Here is a 26,385-nt window from a genome sequence, read left to right on the forward strand (position 1 = left end):
AGTCCTGAACTACACAATTTAAACTGTGATTTTCCCTTGAAATGAGGATAGAGTCCAGGACTAAACTTATTCCCTCTTTGGGAAACCACCCTTTATTATTCAGTGATGACAGTCATGACTGCAAAAATTATACATGCAGATAAAATGGCTGCCGTTCTTCGTCTGGAACGAAATAATTAATTTTCACTTCCATTCTTTCTGATGTTTTAAAAGTTCTCTGATAATTTCCTGTAGTTCACTCCTCCAGCTGCAACATGATCAAATAAGCCTTGTCCTTAACCCCAGCCTTCTACTGTTACACCGAGTTACCTGGTCCCTCCCATCAGCCCGGTTTATTTATACACCTCTCGACACAGATGTGTGGTAGCTCGACGGCTCAGGCCTCTAACAGCACGGCTCTATTACAGTTCTTGCAGGCGCTGTGCTTAATGTACTGTTCTCTTTCGCCTGAGGGCTTATGAGGATTTGACGTTGGGAGATTAGCGGACACACACACGAACTCGACCTAGAATCAAACGACAATCAACTGTACTTGCACACGGGGCTGAAAAGGACCGCTGCTCCTCGCATTACCCTCCAAGGTGATGTTTCTCTAAAGGCTAGAGATTAGGGAATGACCTGAGATCTGCAGTCTGCATTGCAGGCGATGTTAGCAGAGCTATATATAGTCTGCGGTGTTTACCAGAGGACCGTCAGTGCTAACGGTCAGCGCTAATAGACCGCTTTAACAGCTGTGTAGTGGGGTCTGTTAGTGACATTAAATGTAGCAGTGCTGAAAAAGGCTTGTTTGGTGCTGAGGTAAATTAATATTTCCAAGTTGACGAGTTGCAACGTGTTCAAATATTATGAATAACTGTATGATTAAATGTGTTGAGCCATTGCTTGGTTTGACTTAGTAACTTCTATTAAATAATTAAATATAACAGTAGTTGTATAAATGCTATTTTTATTATGTTTAAACTAGGAGAATCGTCGTTTATTTAATTATTATTTATTAGTTTGATCTTAAAATGATAAGTAAAAAATCAGCGAGTTCAGTATCAAATACACAAGGATTTTGGTTTTATATTTTGCATCTATGCTAAAGATACATGATTAAAAAAAAAAGTAAAATAAATAGATAGATAAATAAATTAGGGTGACCAGATCTGAGATGGTGAAAAAGAGGAGGGAGAGGGGAGGGGGGAGTGGAACTACTGACTGACCAATTAAATGTTTACAGAAAAGGTTAACGACCAATAACGATAGCGCTACAGTCAGACCGTCCAATCAGAAGATTTTAGGCTCCTTCACCACGCCCTCATCTCACTCAAAGCGAACCAATCGGAGTAGGGGAGGGCGGGACTAGTTTGTGAACGAAACGCTTCTCGAAGTTCTATGTAAACTCTAGAAAAACAAAATCCCAGACGTTTGTGAAATTCCGCCCGGACATTTTTTTAAGTCTAAAAAAGAGGACATGTCCGGGTAAAAGAGGACGTCTGGTCACCCTAAAAAAATAAATAAATAAACGATGACTTTTCATTGTTTACACAAATATGTGTACATAAAATATATGATTATGTAATTTAATTTATGGTATTTTTCACTTCTCTATTTTTGTTAGTTTATTAGGGGGTAAAATAAAAGCAGATGATCAACCCAAAACTCACTCTTACTGTTCATCCTTTATCAGGCTGAGCTGATATGAGTCATTTTCGGCCCTTGGCTGTTGCCCTGCGGGGCAGTGGCCTGTGGATGCTGGGTCGTAATGGTCCAGGGAGACAGGTGTTTAACCCCCACCGAGGCTGTTCCTCTGGAGCTGCCCAGACGTCCCCATCAACTCTCAGCTCCACCTATGTAGAGCAAATGTACTATGCCTGGCTTGAAGACCCCAAAAATGTTCATGAGGTACAGCAGACGTTCACATCTGCATGCTGTCCAGAAGCTGTTGAATTGAAGCTCAGAAACTACTTTTATCTTGTAAAAGCCAGTATATTCCAGGGAATATATATAGTGAAAAAACACATCTGGAGAGTCTTGAAGTAGAACATTTTGAAACAAATGGTGCGTTTCTTTTGGCTGTAGTCTTGGGATGCCTACTTCCGCAGTGCCCAGGTCAATAATCCAGCTGCGGATATCAGTAAGCTACGTCCGTCCACTCTTCTCCAAGGTCGAGCCATGACCCAGACGCCTGCCATGTCCCAGAAAGTGGTGGAGGATCACTTAGCTGTCCACAACCTTATAAGGGCTTATCAGGTACGGTGGATCAAACCTTAGCATGTGTGCCACACTTGTATAGTGAAATGGTGTTTTACAGACTTTTCATTAGACACCCTCATCTTGTTTCTAGTCTTTGGTCATATCTTAGACATGTCTATCACTCTGTCTGTCAATGGAAAGAGACCTCTAGAATACCACCGCTGACTAAATCAGCTCAAACGCTTGTTGAAACCTTTTAAAGTAACATTAATTAATAGTTTCTTTAAAATCCCTGTGATGCTCCAATGAGCTATAAAAGGGAGAGCCTCCATCATTGCCACTCTGCGATCAGAACTGCAGAAACTGCACTATGTAACTAGGAGGAGGCTAAAAAAAAAGCTGCCAACCCTCCCCTATGCTTTGATTTCAGGACAGTGATGTAAAATTAATTAAACTCTACAACTGTAGGGGGAGCCCTGGAACAAAAATACCAAATCTCTCCTAGTTTTCCTTTAAAAATAATGAAATTAAATATAATCAATTAAAATTCCTCTGCCTTAAGATACACTCATTGTGGACACAGATGTTTGGTTGCACACACATGAAAAGCACTAATATAAAATAATGGGATGCTTTGGAGCAGCTGCACATGAGCCTAACACCTCCATTCTCAATGCAAAGCATGGGACGGTGGGGGTTTGGGGCTGTGTAGCAGTGGAACTGTGTTTTCTGAAACGATGAAGCACCATTTGGAATGAGCTGGAGTTTTGTGTGTGTGTGTGTGTGAGATCCAGATGTAATTATATGACATCAATACATGACCTCACTAATGTCGTATTAACACCCTTATTAATACCCACATGGGCAGCCATGGGGACATCATCATGACGAGGGAAGTGGGTTTGCAACTGAAAGGTCAGCAGTTTAGTTACCAGTAGCAAGAGTGAAAAAGTGTGGTGAGGGGAGTGAAGGAACTGTGCTTCCCCACCCCACTCTCAAATCCACGGCTGTAGTGTTCACAGTGTAGAACGGTGTGAAGTGTAGTCCACAAACCAAAAAATATCCAGCCAACACTGATCCAGTGGTCAGAAACTGACCTTTGGAAAGGAGACGGACACAAATTGCCTTAAATATAAGCGAATTTAACTGAAGTAGAAATGAACAAAGAAAGATGTTTAGATTTATTTTTAAATCCAAAGGGATAAGTGCTTTCTTTTGTGAAAGACCACTTCAAAGCTTAATGGACTTAAATTAATGTGTTGCAGCATCTTTATTTGTGTTACACCAGTGGTTCTCAAACTTGAGATCAAGTACCACCTATCAATCCAATGAATGTCTTGCCTGAATATTTGTAATTTGCATTTGTAATAGAGTGAATACAAATAATTAGGCTTAAACTGAATGTTTTAAACACAATTATACATGTATGAGAACATATAGAATTTTGAGGAAGTAAGCATTTTGAAAGAAATCCAAATGCGAAGAGAACGATCAGTTTAATATGCACTTTAATAGACTGTAGGTGAAAACTGAGCGGAGCTTGAAGCAGGTGCTCACAGCGGCTCTCAGCACTTGTATCAGTAGGTGAAGGAGGTGCGGCGCTGTTAATCAGTGTTTTAAGACTCTAATTATGCAATGATTGGACACATCGTTTTCCTTCAGTTAAGCGCTTTCTCTATTTATGCCTCTAGATTTAGCCCTTCTGGGCTTAGGAGTATTTCGTGGGGTTGTTTTTCTCGTTTCCACTTTGCCGTTTTTGCAATAAAACCCAAATTACTCTGTCTCTTGCCTTTGCTTACATTTCGTAAGAAGCTGAAACTGGGTTTTCTTTACATGGATTTTGCAAAGTACTGGGAGATCGCTTTCCCTCCCTGGAAAAAGAATTGGGGGAACGCTGCCCCCATCCCTTACAGATGTACTGAGCTACTGTTTCTTCGTAACCATGTTGTATGTTGTTACACAGACTACAGTTACACAAACTAAGCTTAATTTTGAAAAGTGTGAAACTTTATGTAGTTTACACACAAACATTTTTCAGTTTCAGATTTCCAGTTATTAATTAATATTTTAATTAAGTAGTAATTTTTCGAGGTCACATGATGTACCACCACTTGCTGCTTCACGTACCACTCCCACAGTTTGAGAACCACTTTGTTACACAAACCGAACCATTCCTGTCTGCACAGAATTCCAAGTTTCTTGCTTAATGTAAGTGTCAGAAAGTTACATGAATTAAAAACAAAAAATCTGGTAATCTTCCTCATTTCCTCTAATTAATTAGAGGAGGCATCTGAGGGATTTATTAAATCTTGTCTTTAAGTTCATCCAGCAGTTTTTCTTTGCAGCAGGGTTTGGGGTGTGCTCTCAGCTTGATGTAAATCCTGTATTTTGTTTCCCCTCATTCTGCAGATCCGTGGCCATCATGTGGCCCGACTGGACCCTCTTGGCATCCTCACAGCTGACGTAGATTCTTTTGTCCCCTCAGATTTGATAACCACCATTGACAGGCTTGGTAAATTATTTATTCTTTTCCTTTGCTATTAATACATGGAACACTGTTTGACTTTGTAGTTATTAATAGCTCTAACCATCTCCCTATTTGTGAATAGTTGATTCATTTACTGTCCTTTGGCCATAATTACTCTGCCCCACTTAAGGAAGACTGCTGTTCTGGAGACGGGTGCTGACTCGGTTCCTTCCTTGCGGCAGATCCTTACAAATTATTTATACTTACTCTATATCCTCTGTGTGCAGCGCCTCACTCACTGTACAGCATAAACCCATCAAAACATTACAACCACTGACAGGTGACGTGAGTAACATTATCTTGTTACTGAGGCTGCTGTCAGGGGGTGGGACACATGAGAGTAGGTGAACAGTCAGCTCTAAGCCGATGTGTTGGAAGCAAGAAAAATTGACAAATGTAAAGGATCTGAGTGACTTTGTTGAAAAGGCAGGTCTCGTGGGATGTTCCCAGTGTGCAGTGGGTAGAACCTAACCAAACATGGTCAAAGGAAAGACACCTGGAGTTTGTGGGTTCCCAAAACTCATAATGAGAAGTTTTAGTGGTCCACCAAGTCTTCACTGGAGTTTTTGAGGTATCTATGTACTGTATGAAATATTCAATTACTGATCATTGCACAACATACAGGTGAATCTCAATAAATAATATATCATCAAAACGTTTATTTATTTCAGTAATTCAATTTAAAAAGTGAAATGCATATTACATAGATTCATTGCAAACAGAGTGATCTATATCAAGTTTATTTCTTTTAATTATGGCTTACAGCCAACGAAAACCCCAAAGTCATTGTCTCAGATTATTCAAATAAGAATAATCAACACAAAGCACCCGCAAAGGCTCCCTAAGCCTTTAAAATGGTCCATTAGTCTGGTTCAGTAGGCTACACAATCATGGGGAAGACAGCTGACTTCACAGATGTCCAGAAGGCAGTTATTGACACCCTCCAGCTGTGGTAGAGGTTTACAAGCAAGAGGTTCACAACCACAGCCTTGAATGGATTGTCAAGAGAAAGCCATTCAAAAAATTGGGGGAGATTCACAAGGAATGAACTGCAGCAGGAGTCAGTGCTTCAAGAGCCACCACACACAGACGTAACCAGGACATGGGCCACAACTGTTGCATTCCTTGTGTAAAGCTACTCATGACCCAGAGACAACACCAGAAGCGTCTTAACTGAGCCGAGGAGAAAAAGGACTGGACTGTTACTCAGTGCCCAATGTCTTTTTTTCAGATGAGAGTAAATTTTGCATTTCATTTGGAAATCAAGGCCCCAGAGTCTGGAGGAAGAGTGGAGAGGCACACAATCCAAGCTACTTGAGTCTAGTGTGAGTTTTCCACAATCAGTGATGGTTTGGGGAGCCATGTCATCTGCTGTTGTTGGTCCACTGTGTTATATCAAGTCCAAATTCAGTGCAGCTGTCTATCAGAAAATTTAAGTACACTTCATATTTCCCTCTGCTGCCAATCTTTAAGGAGATGTGAATTTCATTTTCCAGCAGGTCTTGGTACTAGTCCACACTGCCAAAATACCAATACCTGGTTTAATAAATATAGTATCACTGTGCTTGATTGGCTAGCAAACTCAGACCTAAACCCCATAGAGAATCTGTGGGATGTTGTCAAGAGGAAGATGAGAGACACCAGACATAACAGTGTAGACGAGCTGAAGGCCACTTTTGAAGCAGCCTGGGCATCCATAACACCTCAGCAGTGCCACCGGCTGATCGCCTCCATGCCATGCCACATCGATGCAGTAATTCATGCAAAAGGAGCCCTGACGAAGTACTGAGTCCATATACTGTACGTAGGTTTCAGTAGGCCAACATTTCTATATTTAAAATATATTTTATTAATTGGTCATATATAATATTCTATTTTTCTGAGATAATGACTTCTGGCTTTTCATTGGCTGTAAACCATAATCATCAACATTAAAAGAAATAAATGCTTGAAATAGATCACTCAGGTTGTAATGAATATGAATGAGTTTCACATTTTGAATTGAATTACTGAAGTAAATTAACTTTTTGATGATATTCAAATTTACTGAGATGCACCTGTACAATGATTTAACCCATCTGAGGCAGTGAACACACACCCAGAGAGGCAGGCAGCCATCCCCAGCACCCAGTTGGGGTGCCTTGCTCAAGGTCATTTGAGGGAGGAGGACAGTGTGGTGACTTCACTCCCACCACCTCCAGTTTTCCTGGAGATAGTGGAGATAGAACCAGCAACCTTCTGGTCCCAAACCTGTTCCTCTAATCATTAGACCACACTGCTGTTTTGAAGATGGGTGCTGACTGTTTTGAAGATGGGTGTTCCACAATTGCTCAACTGCTGCCCCCACTTCTGCCTCTGTTTATTGTTTTATTGTTTAATATTATTTTCCACTCCATGTTTGGAAACTCCTGGTGTTTTCGCTGATATTCCCTTCCTCCCCCTTCTTGTGCAAGTGGGTGATTATATATCTAATCTCTTCAGAATTATCTCCAGACAGATGAGTAACTCCTTCTTAATGGCTTGTTTTGACTGCAGATTATGAGAAAAAAGCGGTCTCAATTTATGTACAGCACGCTGTTTCAAATAAAACCAACAAAAATCAGTTCTGTACATTGATTTACGTCCTGTATTCTGTGGTCACACATATGGCATCAGTGAGTTGCCAGTAAAGGCCGGTACTAATGGACTATTTAAGGTTATTGTACAATTATAATGATACTGGATGTGGTGTACAATTGCTCAACACAAGCAAACGATTGAGTAAAATGACCTTTGACTGTTTCTCCTCTTTATGTATTTAAACATTTACAGCCACATTTATCACATCTGGTCAAATGTGATCAAAGGTATTGTGTCTCTGATCGTACTGTGCGTTTTTTTCGGAGAGGGTTTTCATTGTGTTTAATGGCTGTTATGTATCATATGCTCTTTGTAATGTTCCTCTAGATCTCTCCGCATGCCCTCAAGGCCTGAGAAATTGAATCGTGAAAATTAGACTCCCGATGGATGGGACATACAGAATGATAATTAGAATGTGGTTTTGTGATCTTATCGAGGGTATTAAAATAGGGTTGAGTGATATTAGCCTTTGGTGGGTCTTACTGCACTCTTAGTTGAGAAATAATGGTTTCAAGAGGTCCAGACATGTAACTGGAGATTGCTCTTTCTGTCAGTTTGGATTCTGTAGTCTAAGTCTATGACAGGGGCTCCTGTGCTGGAACTGTGGCCTGGACTCGAGTGCAAGCCTGGGTTAATGTTATCTGAGGTAAAGGACCATAAATCTTCCCCTTTGCTCCTGTCATGCCCTATTGCTTTTAGTGCCAGCAAAATAAAAGGATGTAGGACATGTTCTCACAACAGATCGAAAGAAGAGAGTAATGGCCACTAAAGAGACTCCTCAAAACATACCTCTTTTTCCCTTCATATACACCCTCTGTGTGTGTGTGTGTGTCTCACCACATTTTGTCATACAGCTTCACAGAGCTTCCACACAGCTAATAAAAGCTGAGATCAGAGTGGTTAACTCTGGTAGCAGTCATTTGATTTTGCTCCATATTCTAAGCACTCTTTATCTATATTGTGACTTTAATATGATTACGTGCATCTGTCTCCTCTTGTGAATTTCCCTTTCACTGAGCCACCCCAGTCTCACTGTTGGACCTTGTCAGTGGAATTAAATGCCAGCTACTATTATTACCTGTATAACCTGTGTTGTACCTTCTATTCTACTTTGAATCTGGATGAAATGAATTGTAATGATTGATTATATGTTTATAATATCTGTAGAAATGCACTTATACTGTTTTTGCATATTGCATTTGTTTTGATTTTGAGTTTAGAGCCGCCATATGAGTGAGTTCTGTCTCTTTCTATTGCATTTCATACACCAGGCTTCTATGGCTTGGATGAGTCCGACCTGAACAAGACCTTTCAGTTGCCGTCCACAACATTTATTGGAGGTCATGAATCCACACTTCCTCTCAGGGAAATCATTCACAGACTTGAGGTAGGTAGAGATTCATTGTGGAATCTTTGTGTAAAATTAGGAAAAGAAATTGATTGTGACTTAATGCAGATTACAGAAATTTCAGGATTAGTTTCCAGGGCCACTTTACCCTGTAACTGTCAAGACATATACTTCCTGTGTCACCGTCTCTGATTAGTTAAGATTACAAATACTTTTGAGATTGATCAAGTCTCCTGAGCCAATGGAAGTTTTATTTATATAATTTTTGTGTATTCAACACTTCAGACATCATACTGTGGTCATATTGGTGTGGAATTTATGTTCATCAACAACCTAGAACAGTGTCAGTGGATTCGACAAAAGATAGAGACTCCAGGCATCATGAAATTCACTGACAGAGAGAAGAGGACACTGCTGGCCAGACTGGTGCGCTCTACACGGTCAGTGTGCTAAATGCTACAATGCTGACTTGTAATAACAGTGACAGCCCTAGACCAATATATCAGTCATATTTTTTATATATGATTCATATAATTAACTGTTTACTCTCTTTACAGAATATTTTCACTCACTCACAATCACCTCTCCTGATTTCTAAATAATCCCCCCACCCCATTTTGTAAAGAAACGTTGGCTACGTGAAAAATTAAATATAATAATGATTATTGTTGTTATTAATATTATTATTTTTTATTAATATTATCATTGTTATGGTGCAATGCTGTCAATATGGATTGCATTAGAACTCTTTATTATTAAATCATACACATGCAATTTATTTCAAAAGTAGTTGCTCGCATATGAACTTGAGTGTCGTCGCATTCTTAATTCACCCTTTGCAGCTATAACAACTTTCCACAAGGTTAAAGAGAGTTTATGGGAGTTTTTGGCAATTCTTCCAGAAGTGCATTTGTGAGATCAGACACTGATGTTGGATGAAAAGACCTCTTTGTTGCTGAGTTGCTGTCGTTCCCAGTCACTTCCACTTATACTATACCACTACGGTTATAATACCACTGACAGTAGTCTGTGAAATATTTATTAGCAAGGAAATTTCACAACTGGACTTGTTGCACAGGCTCTCTCTCTCTCTCTCTCTCTCTCTCTCTCTCTCTCTCTCTCTCTCTCTCTCTCTCTCTCTCTCTCTTTCTCTCTCTCGTTCTGTTCGTCTCTCCCCCTTCCCCCTCTGCATATTCTGTATATCCTTTCACCTGTTACGAATTCACCTGCTTTTTGTGGAATATATCAAAATGTTGTGACTCCAAAAAATATTCAGTAATTCTTTCATTAACACAATTTGTTTATTAATGGTTATTATTAAGTAAGGTATTAACAGTCATTATTACTCATTTATAACACATGCAGAGAAAATGCAACAGTGACCTGCTGTTTGCCAAATAGTGAACCCACATCCATCTTACTTTGTCTCTTCCATCAGTTGACATTAACCCTCTCAGCTTCAGCACACATTTGTTAATACGTTCAATCATTTATCCACTGAGTTTAATCAATTAACACCTGATAAAATGTTTTTTAGACACGGATGATAACGTGGTGCACCTTAACATGTAAAATGACTAAATTCACATTCTCAGGTCTGAGCTTATTCTTCACCTCGGCATTTTCAGTGTGTTCTGACATTTTCACTATTAGATGAAAAGAGGTCATTGTCACCCTTTATATCACTAGTGTTACAAATGACTATTAATGACCTTTAAGGTGTTTAAATCTCATTTATAGCCATGTATTAAACATATTTCTAAGCCATTTATAAACCTTTATATGTGTAGTCTTATTTAAAATTGTTAAATTGTTCAATTTAAATACAATGTGAAATTGTGAAACAGTGTGAATTGTGAAATTGTGAAACAGTGAAATACAATGCTTTGTAAACATACTTCCATGTGATTGCACTGTTGCACATTTTTTTCATGAAATCTTTTCAGTAACTGAATCATAAGAAATTTCCTCCCTTTACTTGTCTTTTTATATTTGCTGGTACCAATGGTGCAGTTTTGAGGACTTCCTGGCTCGTAAATGGTCTTCAGAGAAGCGCTTTGGCTTAGAGGGCTGTGAAGTCCTAATCCCTGCCCTCAAGATGATCATTGACAAGTCAAGTGCTGCTGGGATAGACACAGTCATAATGGGCATGCCCCACAGGTATGTCATGTCTAAATGTTTTCTCCTTATTGTCTGTTAATATTTATGTTTATATTTTCTGAATATATATATATATATATATACGCATACAGATAAAACACAAACTCTGTTGTTCAGGGGTCGACTGAACGTGCTGGCCAATGTTGTTCGGAAAGACCTTGATCAAATTTTCTGCCAGTTTGATCCCAAGCTTGAAGCTGCAGATGAGGTATAATGTAATGATGCTTAATTTAATAAGTGGCATCAAATACAATGCATTGTACTTCTCATGTGCAGTGTGAATTACAGTGTTTGTGTTTGTGTGTCTACAGGGCTCCGGAGATGTGAAGTATCATTTGGGTATGTACCATGAGCGGATCAACAGAGAGACGGATAAGGACATCACACTATCTCTCATGGCAAACCCCTCCCACCTGGAGGCAGTGGACCCTGTAGTGCAGGGCAAAACCAAAGCAGAGCAGTTCTACAGAGGAGACCCTGAAGGGAAGAAGGTAGTAACAGCCTTTGAATGGAATGAATGTAAATCTATGTAAGGGTTGTACCGAGGCTTATAAGAACTGACTATTAAAACTGAGAAATCTACATAAATTCCTCATTATCTGAAATACAGTTGATCAGCCTATTGGATACTATTAGTGTCTAAAGATTGAATATTTAAAGCCCTGTGACATAAGATCATTAAATAAATACTTGACTCATAAATACTCATAAGAGCCTGACTCAAAAACAGCCAAAAGAAACGACATGGAACAAATTTTCACAGTTTTTTGCCGTATTCTGTAATGATTTTTGGGTTACAATCCTAATGTAACATGTATTTGAAAATTTTGTTCTTGAATGGATCTGAATCTGAATGGATCGTATGTAACATTGGAGAAAAATGTTAAAAATGTTGGAACACAAATTTTAGAAACATAAATATGCTTTTAAAATAAGCGCACTGTCATTCTGTAAATGAGGTCACACATAGACATTCACGAACTTTCATTTGATTGCATCCAGGATGCTCAGTAAATGTCACTCATGGGCTACAACAGATAAAATATTTTAGAATGTTGAATTACTTTGATATACTTAGAACTATCTTACAATGAGAAATAATATATATATATATATATATATATATATATATATATATCATTATGAGATAGTATTTCGCTTTGATGTGTTTTTATTTACCAAGATTTCATAAATAAAATTACACAAACACAAGATGAAACATATATTGACAACTAAAACAGAATCACTTCATAAATTATGACCTCTGTAAACCCTCCCAAATTAATGATTGATTGTTCTGTCTAGTACATGATTTCTTAGCAATATTTATTTTCCTAATCACTCAGGTGATGTCCATTCTGATGCATGGTGATGCAGCATTTGCTGGTCAGGGAGTTGTCTATGAAACCTTTCACCTGAGTGAGCTCCCCTCATACACTACTAATGGTACCATCCACGTTGTTGTTAACAATCAGGTACAGATCAAAACTCAAAGCCATAAAGGATTGTGACTGATTTCCTGATTTCTTATTTCAGACAAATTGAACTCCTGACATTTGCTTATGTATTGGACTAATCAGCTTTATCTGCTGTTACCAGATTGGCTTCACCACTGATCCGCGAATGGCACGTTCTTCCCCCTACCCCACTGATGTGGCTCGTGTGGTCAACGCACCCATCTTCCATGTCAATGCTGATGACCCTGAGGCTGTGATGTATGTATGCAGAGTGGCTGCAGAATGGAGGAGCACCTTTAATAAGGATGTGGTCATAGACCTGGTGAGAACTGTCAAGGCATATGCTACAGCTTAGGGCTGGGCAATGATTCGAAATGAGTCAAAACCAACGTTCAGAACTAATCGACATAATCTTGTCTATATCGATTATATCAGTTATTTTTATTCTGTTATGTCCCCACTGTGTTCATCTACTGTCCCTTTAAAACCACACTACCCAGCTGTATTCAAGTGATTCTGCCCCTATCTGCCACATGGAAGAATGGAACTCATTCCATTCCAAACAGTTTCAGAGCACAAACACACACCAAATATAAACAGTGCTCAAAACACAAGACAGGAACAAGCTCCCAGCAACATTAGAAAAAATATCCCATATTTAATACTGGAGCATATTTACAGTACAAGCCTCATCACTGAACTATGAGGGTCAAAAATACAAAAACAAAATAATCATTCATTAATCACAATTGTGGTAAAATGTACAAATAATCACGATATTGATTTGCGCTCATATCGCCCAGCACTACTACAGCATTAAACACTAAGGTTCCTAAATGGTTCTTGGATTGTATGTGCAGTTAAAGGAAAGAACTTCTCTTGATACAAAACCTTTTTTAGAGGTTTGTAGCTGCGAATCACCTTCATGGAACTGCCTTGAAATACATTCAATCATTCGCTCATGTTAAAATGCTCCACAAAGGGCGCCATTCACTGCTTCGCATCAATGACACCATGTGTCCTTGCTTAATTGGTTCTTACCGTAGCTCTTCTCATTTGCAAAAACAAATATTCCTCAGGGAAACAAAATGGTTCCTCTCTGGCATCACTCCCAAAAATGCCTTGGTTTTATGAGTGTACCCAGAACCTGTCCCTTTTTATGAGGACTTAATAAGAAGCATGTCCAATATCTATATACATGTGATTATTTTTGAAAACTGCAAATGTGACATGCACTAGATTACTTGGCCCTGTAAAGGCACACAACATAGAGCCTGGAGAGCATCCAGTCTACATTCAATTTATTCATGACGTTAATAAACCATAAACAATGATGTATGTTGCAGGTTTGTTATCGCCGCTTTGGCCACAATGAGATGGACGAGCCCATGTTCACTCAGCCTCTGATGTACAAGCAGATCCGCAAGCAGGAGCATGTGCTGAAGAAATACGCTGACAAGCTCATCGCGGAGGGTGTGGTTACTCTGCAGGAGTTTGAGGTTTGTCTCTTAGAACAAGGCTGAAGGCTGGGTATGTGTTGCAGCTTTTATGTATACGTTTAAACTGGGGAAATGTAACATATTAACACAGAATGAAACGGTTGCAATGAATTAGGCTCATCAAACGCAGATGTGTTGTGTACATGACATCATTCTCACAGCCAGCTGTCTACCCAGCACCCAATGTTCAGCAGTGAAGCACTGGTGTGTTTTGATGAAAATCAGCTGAAACATAATGTAGACCAACATTGGAACCATGTTTACTCTAGTCCCTAGTCACAATGTGTGATGATATAACATTAATCTTGCATTATTATCTGTATCTGAGCCTAATTCAATATCTTTTCTTCAGCCTTGTTTATGTTTACCCTATTCCTTGATTGTAAAGGTGTTCTTTCCGGACCATTAGTGAGTGATGTCTTTCTGTGTGTGTGTGTGTGTGTGTGTGTGTGTGTGTGTGTGTGTCTTGACAGCTGATGAAGGTTGTTTTTACTTGTTCAAGCTCATGTCTTTTCTCTCTGGCAATGCCACATTTGTACTGTGCTCCACCCATTCACTCTGGCTACTGTTCCCACAAACTCCTATCAGCCATTCACTCCCCCCCAACCTCCCCCCCTTGGATTTGAGTTGCCGTAGGAACCACAAAGCTTGGACACAGCCATCCTTCCAGCGGGTATAGCTGACATTCTGTCTGGCCCAGCGACAGCTCGTTTTATTTACAACCACGTCCCTGTCACTTTCCACTCACTGCCATAGCTCAGGGGAATTCACTTAGGGAATAAATTGTTACTTGAAGCTCACTGTTTTCTGTACACCACAGCACCATAGATGCCATTTCTAATGAGTCATTTGTCATAGATGTGTCATGTCAATCCATTTTTTGATAAAGATGCTGGGTGGTATATAAACAGTTGGGGGGATACTCATGTTTACTAGTTACTGTTTACAGGAGGAAGTGGCTAAATATGACAAAATCTGTGAAGAAGCGTACACCAGGTCAAAAGATGAGAAGATACTTCATATCCGCCACTGGCTTGACTCACCTTGGCCAAGTACCATTGTTTATTTTATGCATAACCATGCATTAATAAATGGCAATAACTGGCTATAGTTCTAAGCAGCTTTAATGGTCTGCTTCTCTGTTCAGACTTCTTCACAGCTGAGGGTGAACCAAAGAGTATGAGCTGTCCCCCCACTGGGCTGAGTGAAGACATCCTGAAGCACATCGGCGAAGTTGCCAGCTCAGCCCCTCTGCAAGACTTCTCCATTCACAGTGGTGGGCCTCCACTACTATTCTGTCCAGTAAATAATAGACTTACCCTGTGTAAAGTGCTGGATGGTGATTTGTTTTTATGTGAATGATTACCAGAGCTCACTGTAATCCTGGAGCTACAGTCAGGTTCTAGCATTTTGGTTCTCTTTCACTTGAGCCTACATAGTTGTGATGCACTCAGGGACCATTAAACTAAAGCAGCCCTAGCTGCTAGCTTCAAACTGTACTAAATCATCCTAACCACCAAACCATTTTAGCTGCTTCTTTATCACCTCCACAATTGCACAAATAGCCAAGTCAGCACTCACAAGTCAAAAGGTAAAAACTCCCCACTTATAAATATATATCACCACATTAAACTGGATTACATTTCTCTTTATGACCAATGTGTATAACCTCACTTATATTTCCTCAGTTATGGATGATGTATTAGTGGCTGTACATTCATTGGTCAATTATAGGGAGCATGTGCTTCTACTCACATCTCACTACTTGACATTGATCACTTATCATTTACCAGTAGGGGGAGAGCGGTTACCTGGGCGCCCTTGTGGGTGGATGATTTTAGTTTTATATTACATTTTTGGAGCCCCTTGATTTGATAAAGTATGCATTCCTGCACAGTTTAAAGAATGGAAATTTAAACTCTAAGAACATTTTTTTATTAACAGGTGTTTCTCAAAGTTGAACTAGGGGTGGAGCTAAACCAGTAGGGTGCCTTTACTCTTAAATTACTCTCAATTACTCTTTATTGGCTCAGTTTATTATCAGTTAAAATGTGGCCTGTGCAAAGATTCTTGTGCATTTTCCATGTATTACTTTTTGACATATTTCTTCCAATATGTTACAATTAGAATAAGCATTTGTTTCTAAAAGTATTCTTACAACAAAGTGCCAGAAGCATTCTTTTGATTATTATTTTGGTTCCATAAGTGACCTCTAAATACATGGTTCATCTGAAGAAAGATTTTAAAAAATATAATGTGTGGGTGAGGAACCTTGTATAATCTTAATGTATCATACATTTACCACTTTCTCACTGGATCTTTATGTTCAACACCAGAACGTGAACCTTTCTTTTTATGAGTGTAGACTTTCTGTTTTGTTTGTAGCAAATAAGAAGCATAAGTGACCTGGGGTTTTTTTTCGTATCATGTTTTGATTTCTCCATCAACTCTCTGATGTCTTTGCTGCACTCACATGTACGCTTTTTTTCTTACTCATATCCCAGGAGTGTTGAGGATCTTACGAGGCCGGGCTGACATGGTTAGTAAACGCACAGTGGACTGGGCTCTGGGGGAGTACATGGCCTTTGGCTCTCTGCTGAAAGATGGGATTCATGTGAGACTGAGTGGACAGGATGTAGAGAGAGGAACTTTCAGGTATAAAATGCAAATACAGTGCTCCAACATGCCTACTTCACATCAAACACCATCAAACAAACATCTTTAAATATTAAAATTGAAACTGTAATCAATGGTTCAAATCATTCAGAATTTTATTACATTAATACTAATGGATATGTTGCCTCTTGTCTGAGATTGACATTCTAAAGCAGTACATCTCTACATCTCTACCACCCTGATTAATTATATATATCTTGTTGTTTAAATTCTTCAGAATCTTGTAATAGGAAGGTAGCTTTGTCATTACATTTGAAAATGTCTTTACAGTCGTCCCTTTTTATTTACACAATCTGCTTCATTAAAGAGCCAGGCTTCTTTAAGTGATTAAAGTGGTCCGAAGACTAAACACATAATCACTGGGTGCAAGGTAGGAACACACCCTGGACTGGGGTTCCAGTCCATCACAGGGCAACACACATTCTCAGATTTACTCACACACTCACATCTAAGGATAATTTTGCACGGCCAATCCTCCAAAAGTTTTTGTGACTTAATTCCTTTTTAATTAATAGCTAAGCTGATTTTTTTCCCAAATGAACCTTGAAGCTGAAGCTTTTTAAAGTCAAACAGCAGTTCCATTCAGCAGTTCCATGAGCACGCTGCCTCTTCATTCAGAATAGCATTATGAATCTCGGGGCAGCACAGCTTCATTTAATGTCTGTACAGTGACAGGTGACGTCAGTGTGTCTCAGACAGAGTCTCCTGGGAGTGCAATAGATGCCCACATGGCGTTGTCACGGTACTGCTTCTGTTGACGCTGAAGGAAACCTGTTTGAAGACACCCCACAGCAGGACTGAAACAGAGGCACACACATACACACACTCCCACGTCCGCTCATTCCCACCTTGCGAGAAGGACTCTGTCAGCGACGTTTGTTTTGTCGGATATGTTGTTGTGTATAAGTGCAACTGTCAGGCCCAAAGACAAGCTAACTGAACATTTTCCCTCCCTGGTTTATCACACAGCACGCAGCATCATTCACAGCTCGGCTTTACATTTCTGACGTCTGGTTTTTCTGAATGGACCCCGTCCAAGGGTTTAATGCTTGCCTCAGGAAACGTAAGCTTAAAGGGCAGAACATTTCCATGAGAAACTGTAAGTGAGAGCAAGTCAAGAGAAAGCAGATGCTGTCTCATAAGCCCTGGTTATTGATGTGTACTGTCTGTGGGCTGGCGAAAAACATCCCATGCCACCCTGCTTTCTGCAAGCCTCCTGCAGCGGCCAGAGGAGTGAACATATCGCCCTGCTCCAGTCTGTTGCTCCTACACTCATTACCTAGGGACTTAATGGCTATGAGTAATTGATTCAGTCATCTGTGCTTGTGAATGTGTTCGTCCTATGCTTCTGTCTCCTGACTGCTGTAGCCAAAGGGAGGGGACCGTGTTTACCCTGAGCTCCTCTGCGTTTCCACAGTTACCTCTTAGGCCAAACGCACTGTAGCACAAAGAGCCACTTTCGAGTCACAGCTGTGATTAAATGAGCTCCGCAAACAGTCACCAATTAGGGCTAATTCCCTCTTCAGTTTTTTTTATTTTGCTTGGCTTCACTCTCCGTTTCAGATTATTATCTAACAATGTGATTTACCGTGATTCATTCATTCTTTGAGAGAAACATGTGTGCCTAATGGAGAGAAGAGAACGAAGAGCATCCAAGAGGCCGCCAGGACCATACATTCCCTATTACATAATATTAGATTGGTTAATGTAACTATAAAAGACAATGGAGCATGTGTGATTGGCTGTGAAGTCACTTTTATTTAAAACTCAGTCTTTCTCTCTTTCTCACTCTCTCTCTGCAGCCACCTGACATTCAATTGTTACTCAATAACTGCACAGTCCTCTGAGTCTGAACGTGGCTGCAGCATCATTACCCTGATCTCTCTGAGTTTTTTAAATGCTTGTCTCATTGTGTTGGACTTCAGGGCTGATCTGAGCGTCGCTTTCGAATGACCTAGCAAAACACATTACATCTCCAGCCTTAACTCCCATCACTTCCTTTTTTTCTGCCTCTCTCCCTCTCAAACTCTGATTTGAGAGAAAGAGCGAGAGGGCTTCTCCACTGTAATTTGACACTGCAGCACGATGAAGAAAAGTTGAAGAGAGGAGAGGAGAGTGCATTCTCCAGCTCTGTGATAGACTCATGAAAAATCTCCCCGGCTGCCTTGTCTCGCAGAGTTGTCAGCTGAAATGGTTGTATTTTCTCCCTCAAAGTGCACCGCTCAGTTTTAAGGCATTTGTCAACACACTTATTTCTTGTTGTTTCTGTGTCTTTCTCTAAAGACCGGCTTTTGCTGTCAGAAAGGTGTGTGTCTGCATTTTTGCTGTGTTGAAAGGAAATGGACACTTTGCCCTTTGAAATTACAGCCACCGCCACCATGTCCTGCACGACCAGGAAGTGGATAAACGTGTCTGTGTCCCAATGAACCATCTGTGGCCGAACCAAGTCCCTTACACCGTGTGCAACAGTTCTCTGTCAGAGTATGGAGTTTTGGGTAAGAAACCGCTAATGCTCAGTAGCACATTCATGGTTTACTCAGTGCTGTAAATGCTATTGAGACTATGTGCCTAGACTGTACATTTACATATTCTCCCATTCTGATAATTTAATGTTTACAAAATGTAGAAACAGAAGATTTGCCTACACTGAGTAACATTATACAAAAATATAACATTTATCTGTACAGTTACAAATGTAGTTATAAGTACTTACAATGGAGGGCAGAGGCTCAGTATTTCTGAAACATCCCACTCCAGATTATAATAAATATGTCATTGAAAGTTTGTTTGAAATGAGTCAAATATATATATATATATATATATATATATATATATATATATATATATATATATATATATATATATATATATATATATATATATATATATATATATTAAAGCAACACTTTACTAAAACCAGTATGATTCCGCTGTCCTCTTGCACACTGGTTCCAACACCATTCATCACTGAAGCACTAAACCAATATATTGGATTGTCATTGGCACAAATACTAATCTTATTACATCAGATATTGGCTTTACCAATCCACATTAAATACTGTTGCTTAATCAAGGTCATTCAATTTTTTTAACACTGCATTCTCCGATGAGCTACTTTGTCATACTCTTTTTAAATAGATTTCAGATTGAAGTACAAAAATTGACCACTGATGTTGGATTATCCAGCCCTGAGTTTTACTGACAGAAAGTGCAGTCAGTGCATCATTGTTATTGACTTGTCCATTATTAGGCCTTGATGTTCTTTCTGTGTATATTCTGTATTATAATAGGTTTTGAGTTGGGCTTTGCTATGGCTAGTCCCAATGCCCTTGTGTGCTGGGAGGCTCAGTTTGGGGACTTTCATAACACAGCGCAGTGCATCATTGACCAGTTCATCAGCTCAGGCCAGGCCAAGTGGGTCCGCAACAACGGCATCGTCCTACTACTGCCCCATGGCATGGAGGGAATGGTCAGTTTACCATTATTACATTCAATTAACCTATAAAGTATAATATGAATGTTGTACGCTAAAAGGATGCAAGTAAATCAGCTGACTATAGTTTGAGGGAAATATTTATTATGACTTTGAAATTGTATTCATCTGACACACAGACAAAAAATTAATATGGGATTTTGGTAAACACATCCAGAATGGCAAATATAATGTTATTGTAAAGCATTTAGAACTGAACCCTTCACACTTACACAAACATATCAAATCACGTTTGACAGCTGTGTAATAATATCATGTATTATTAAAGGTTATCGCTGGGTTATTTTTGTCTTTGCCCTATTAAGCCACAGCTAAGCTACAATGATGCAATTGTTATTTTAAGAGTTCTCAATTATGTGGGCCATATTAGCTCATTTTCTGACTGGTGAACCAAATCTGCTCAGGAGCAAAAAAAAAAAAAAGTGTGGCCTTGTTTCTTACCTCTGTTTCATTTAAAGCAAAGTAATTGTACAGGGATCAATAGTGATGACTCAAGGTTTGTCAGGACATTTGCAAATGAGGCTATAACTCTTCAGCTTAGCTTGGATTGTGTGTGTGTGTGTTACCAGGGCCCAGAGCACTCGTCAGCACGGCCTGAGCGTTTCTTGCAGATGAGCAAGGATGACCCTGATCGCTATCCGGTGAGTGGCCCCTCCTGTGATGGTTCATGCTGATGACCGCAGAGATTCTGACCTGTAAGCACTTCACTGGAGCCGCCTGATTAGCCCATTTAGTTCATTCCTAAAGAGACCATGGTAAATGTCCCTGCTTTAGCACTCAGCTGTCAGTCCCAAGGGCAGAGCGGGTTAAGTACATGCAAGGGAGGGACTTGTGATAGCTAAACGAGAAGCAGCTCTTACCAGAATATTAACCTGTCTAGAAGCATTTTGAGAGTTTGTGTCCTATCTTGGATGAGAGTTAAATGTCCTACAGCGCACTGCCATCTGTGTCTCTGATTGCAGCTGGCCATTACCTTACTGGGCGGAGATGTTCCCCACTCTGTTGGCAAGCAACAATGCTAAGCTGTAAAAGGCAAATGTTAACAGGCTCTTATTGGTGAATGTTGGAGGCTGATTTGCATATATGAATGACCTGTGATTTTTTTAGTTCAGATAAATGTGAAAAAATAGAGCCTGTCAGCTTTGGCTACAAGTTCATTTGGTTTCTCTATGCCTTGTGTCATTAATCATATGAGCAGCATGGCACCACACAGCTCCAGGGTCTCAGGGTCCTGAGTTTGATCCATGCTGATAGCCACAATCTGTGGGGAAGTTGGTGTGTTCTCTCTGTGTTTTCTTGGGTTTCCTCCAGGTTGCTGGTGTGGGTGGGTGTGTGTGATGCCTGGCGGTGGTTTAGTCCTGTCCAGGGTGTGTGTGTTTACTGCTGTAACCATGATATATGGTCGCTATGGTCAATGTATCCTCACCGTCCATAGAAAGACACGTATCTCCATGTTTTGTTAATATTTATTTTGCCACATCACTTGAACACTGCAGCTGTCCTTCACATTGTGCCCTAACTTGACCCGACTCTGCACTCTGGAAAACAGAATTAATGCATTTAGTTTTAAATATGAAATCTTTGTGTAATTTGTGATGTATTATGGATGATCATTTTTAATTGGCCATGTTTTATTTACCTCTAATTAAGGAGTTCACTGCAGACTTTGAGGTCCAACAGCTTTACGACTGTAACTGGATCGTGGTCAACTGCTCAACACCTGCCAACTACTTTCATGTGCTGAGGAGGCAGATCTTATTACCGTTCAGAAAGCCAGTAAGAAACACCCGTTCTCTCCTGCGTACTCATCAACATATTTCCTCACATCTTTTATTGATCTATTGGATGTGCAGTCTTGGTATTACCTGGATATTTATGTGCAGTAAAGTGTTATTCCAATCCTGACGCTGTATGAGAATGTGGGTGTGGTTTTACATACTCTACTAGAAGAATACACCCGATGTGAATAAAACTTAAGATGTAACAGCATGAACTGAAAGTTTCTGGACTCTTCTCACACTTGGGGCTTTCGGCTACAGTAATTGTCTAAAGTGTTCCCCAGTTGCAGATAAATGCAGTGCTTTGTGGAGCATGAGAAAATCTTTTCCTGAGCAAATTAAACAGACTCTCTGGGGACACTGGTGTTTGCTTTGTACACAAGTCATCTTAATTTATTGTTTTGGTTGGATTCACAGCTGTCAGACGTTTATTTATCCTGCAGTTTTTTCAAAGATGAACAGGTAAGAAAGGCAGGTCTGTCACAGAATGATTGACATCAATCTGCATTTTTGTATCTCCTCAGCTTATTATTTTTACACCAAAGTCCTTGTTGAGGCTCCCAGAGGCCCGCTCCAGTTTTGATGAGATGACCACAGGTGTGACAGAACTTACTGAGTAAACTTACAGAATGAAAATACTGAAACAAACTTAAATGATAGTCTTTTGGTTAATCAAACTTAGCAATTTATCATTGATTTTCCAGGAACAAAGTTCAGGAGAGTCATACCAGACAATGGTGCTGCGTCTGAAAACCCTGGCAAAGTGAAAAGAGTCATCTTCTGCACTGGCAAAATCTACTACGAGCTGTTGAAAGAGAGGAAACAGCTGAAACTAGAGGATACAGTTGCAATTGTCAGACTGGAGCAGGTTAGTAATATTACTGCTGAATTTAGCTGCTGGAAAATTCACAGGTTAATGTATTTTACTTTCATAGTTACATTACAGGGAAGAGTCGTGCCGCAGCAGGTAGTGTCACTGTCACACTGCTTCAAGGTCCTGGGGCTGGGGTCATGGGTTCAAGCCCTGCTCCGGGTGACTGTGTCCACATAGGTTTCTTCCGGGTGCTTCGGTTTCCTCCCACGGTCCAAAAACACAAGTTGGTAGGTGGATTGGCGAATCAAAAGTGTCCCTACGTGTGAATGTCTGAGTGTGTGTCGCCCTGTGAAGAACTGGCGCCCCCTCCAGGGTGTGTTCCTGCTTTGTGTTCTGTGATTCCGGGTAGGCTCCGGACCCATAGCAACCTTGAAATGGATAAGAGGTTACTGACTATGAATGATGGAATGAATGAATGAATTTCATTAGAATCAGGAATTGTGAAGACCTTCAAAAAAACAGTGAATCCTGTCGCCAAGATTTCAAAACATTTAAGCTGATTTAGTTTTAAAAAGGTCTTAGGTCAAAATGCTTAGATCTCTGCCTAATGAGCAGTGGTCAGGTACAATATGAACATCACCTCTGTTTGTGACAGAGAATCCAGTGTGACTGCAACTGGTTAAACTCCCAGAGGAAGATACTGGATGACAGGAATCAGTCTCAGTCCTTTGCGAAGGGATGGAGTCAGCTATTCAGCTACTCACGCAGCAAGTCGAGTCACTAGTGCTTTCCTCCACGTGTGTGGAGATGTTCAGTGACCTGGTGTAGCTCATAAATTGAGAAATACACAGTGGCAGTTCTCACATATTTCGGAGGAAGCTTGTACAGCCTTTGTCTTCCAGACAGTCCACTCTGCAAAAAAAATATCTTGGTATGTGCCTGGTAATGTAGTCAGTATTTCTCATCATTAGCTTGAAAGAATGTTATAGAGTTTAACTAATGTCTCTACATTTTACCAAAAAATGATCCCAAAAATCACATTTTTGTATTATGTATTTTATCACATTGTGTGTAATGTCTTTTTGCACAAAATATGCTGTCCTTAGCAGTCAAATATTCTATATTTTATAATATTGATACAATATATTTGGGATGGAGGTTGTGGGTTCGAGTCCCGCTCCGGGTGACTGTCTGTGAGGAGTTGGTGTGTTCTCCCCGTGTCTGTGTGGGTTTCCTCCCACAGTCCAAAAACACACGTTGGTAGGTGGATTGGTGACTCAAAGTGTCCGTAGGTGTGAGTGTGTGAGTGAATGTGTGAGTGTGTGTGTTGCCCTGTGAAGGACTGGCGCCCCCTCCAGGGTGTATTCCCGCCTTGCGCCCAATGATTCTGGGTAGGCTCTGGACCCACCGCGACCCTGAATTGGATAAAGGTTACAGATAATGAATGAATGAATAAATGAATGAATGATGCAATATATTTAAAACATTTACAATTTTTGAGAGGTTTTCATATAAAAACATCTTTCAGAACATCTTTCAAGTATTATTTCTTGAAAGAGAAAAAAATGACCTGCTACAGTGTTAATAATTTCAAAAAGTCACTTCACATAACTTTAAAATCTTTAAAGAGGTACAACTGAACATAATTTTCTTGTCTATTTTGAAGTTCATATGTTGCCACCATTTAATATGGTTTCACTTGCTGAAATATCAATGATGAACTAGAATGAGATGACGCCCATTATTAAAACATCCAAAAAACATAAAAAGCAGCACACGCTGGAAACAAAGTGAAATGAATAACTCTCACATTGACAACCTTTAATCCTGATTGTTTTCTGATTGTATGTAACTTTTCAGATATCACCTTTTCCGTTTGACATCATAAAGGCTGAAGTTGAGCTGTACGCCAATGCTGAACTGTTGTGGTGTCAGGAAGAACATAAAAACATGGGTTACTATGACTATGTAAGACCACGCTTCCTCACTGTGCTGTCAAACAAGAGACCGATATGGTGAGTGCTCTTCTTCACAGCAACAGTCAATGCAAGCAATGTAATGTTCGCGTGTCACATTCAGACTCTGTTTTTTAGGTACGTTGGTCGGGACCCTGCTGCAGCCCCTGCCACAGGGAACAAGTTCACTCACCTGGCTGAGCTGAAGAGGTTCATGGACACTGCGTTTAATCTCACTGCCTTTGAGGGCAGGTGCTTTTAATGCTGCTCACTCAGATACTCAAAGCATTCTGTAAATTTAGTGATTTGACCTCATATATGCCTTGCTCTCAACACACACAACTTGCTCACATGTAGAATTAGAATTATACTATATGCAGTTAGGTATTCCATTTTTTTCTAAATCGGTTTCAGGTAATGTAACGATATATACTTGTTTAGGGCTGAACTATGAATCACTTCTATATCAGAATGCAAGAGCTGCTATTTTAATTATAAGATTCATTTATAGCAAATAATTGCAATATAAATCCAGTTATTAAACTGGTAAAAAGCATCAATATGTGTCAAAATGGACATTTCAATATATTTTTCACAGAAATATTCAATTAAAAGACATACGTAAATGAGATAAAGGTTAAAAATCTAATTTCCATATACAGGGGGTCCTCGACTTACGACATTGATCCGTTACAACGTCACATCATAAACCAATTTTTGGTGTAAGTCGGAACATACGTATATACTTTACGTAAATAACATACTGTAAGCACTTATCCTATCCTAACACAGTAATTATCAAAAAACACCTCGGTCCCGAGCCGCGTAACCATGTATTCTTCCGCCGCGCACACCAAACACGAAGTTCGCGTTACGATGTTTACGACGCAAAACCACTTGAATCGAAACAAGGCTTAATACAGTAAATGGGAGATGTGTCGTAACCACGAAACATCGTAACTCGGGACTGACGTAACCCGAGGGCCTCCTGTAATTAATTGTCCTAATTTACAAATTGGTTTTCAAAATGTTCTCAAATGGTCAGGTAATTGATTAGTGATCCCTATTCCTAATCTATATTTTATGTGATCAGCAATAATATTAAAACCATCTGCCTAATAATGTCTCCCTCATGCTGCACAAACAAACCTGACACTCTGCTCAGGTTCTCTGCCAATCTGCAGCTGCACAGCCTTCATAGGCAATAAGCTGTGATGCATTGTGTTCTGGGGCATAGCCAGCATTAGCTTGTCTTAAGCTCTTCTGGGGGCTCCCGCACACATTAGTGACCCTTGGGCACCCATGACCCTGTCACCAGTTTTCAGGTTATCATTCCTTGGGACTTTTATTAGGGGCTAACCACTGCATACTATGAACACCCCACCAGGCCAGTCATTTTGGAGATGCTTCGACCCAGTCGTCTAGCTGTGACAATCTGGCCATTGTCAGATCCTTACGTTTGCCCATTTTCCCTGCTTCCAACACATCAACTACAAGAACTGGCTATTCATTAACTGCCTGTTGTATTCCACTCCTTGACAGGTGCCATTGTAAGAAGATAGTCAATGTCATTCATTTTACCTGGCAGTGGTTTTAATCTTGTGGCTGATGAGTGTGTTTATATAGGTGTGGAAGTACAAATAAAAAATATAGATTAGGTTAACATACACACTACTACAATCTGGAATGCAAATGTAGGGCAACACTGGAATCACCTGTGGTTCACTGTCAGTTTTTATTGTAGAGTAAATACAAGATCTTGACTAAGCCATATTCTTCTTCTATTGTTGCTCTTCACTTACTGTCACACCTGACTTCATACTGAGACATCAAACAGATGGCATAGTGACAAGTAGCAATTTTCTCTATAGCTGCCACATT

At 39.9% G+C, this 26,385-nt stretch overlaps 1 protein-coding gene across 1 annotated transcript; it reads left to right on the forward strand.

Moving 5' to 3' along the window:
* Window positions 1-341: 341 nt before the first annotated feature.
* ogdhl (oxoglutarate dehydrogenase L) lies at window positions 342-26,304 on the forward strand. Its single transcript, XM_066678507.1, has 23 exons — window positions 342-581; window positions 1,673-1,887; window positions 2,065-2,235; window positions 4,588-4,690; window positions 8,596-8,711; window positions 8,958-9,112; window positions 10,686-10,832; window positions 10,950-11,040; window positions 11,144-11,323; window positions 12,179-12,307; window positions 12,432-12,611; window positions 13,636-13,788; window positions 14,738-14,840; window positions 14,936-15,064; window positions 16,293-16,443; window positions 18,832-18,959; window positions 19,755-19,933; window positions 20,527-20,598; window positions 21,608-21,733; window positions 22,260-22,332; window positions 22,440-22,603; window positions 24,410-24,564; window positions 24,643-26,304. Exons 2-23 carry the CDS (start codon window positions 1,684-1,686, stop codon window positions 24,764-24,766), a joined length of 3,033 nt encoding a protein of 1,010 aa, XP_066534604.1. The 5' UTR covers window positions 342-581; window positions 1,673-1,683; the 3' UTR covers window positions 24,767-26,304.
* The last annotated feature ends 81 nt before the right edge of the window (window positions 26,305-26,385 follow it).

The sequence above is a fragment of the Hoplias malabaricus genome, chromosome 8 (genome assembly GCF_029633855.1).
Source record: "Hoplias malabaricus isolate fHopMal1 chromosome 8, fHopMal1.hap1, whole genome shotgun sequence".
Classification (NCBI taxonomy): Eukaryota; Metazoa; Chordata; class Actinopteri; order Characiformes; family Erythrinidae; genus Hoplias; species Hoplias malabaricus.

Excerpts from the sequence above, each read along its gene's own strand:
- ogdhl (XM_066678507.1), top strand. The coding sequence starts at position 1,684 with ATGAGTCATTTTCGGCCCTTGGCTGTTGCCCTGCGGGGCAGTGGCCTG. Across the intron at positions 9,113-10,685 it reads AGACTGGTGCGCTCTACACG|TTTTGAGGACTTCCTGGCTC; the intron begins GTCAGTGTGCTA and ends CCAATGGTGCAG. Across the intron at positions 16,444-18,831 it reads GTAGAGAGAGGAACTTTCAG|CCACCGCCACCATGTCCTGC; the intron begins GTATAAAATGCA and ends TTGAAATTACAG.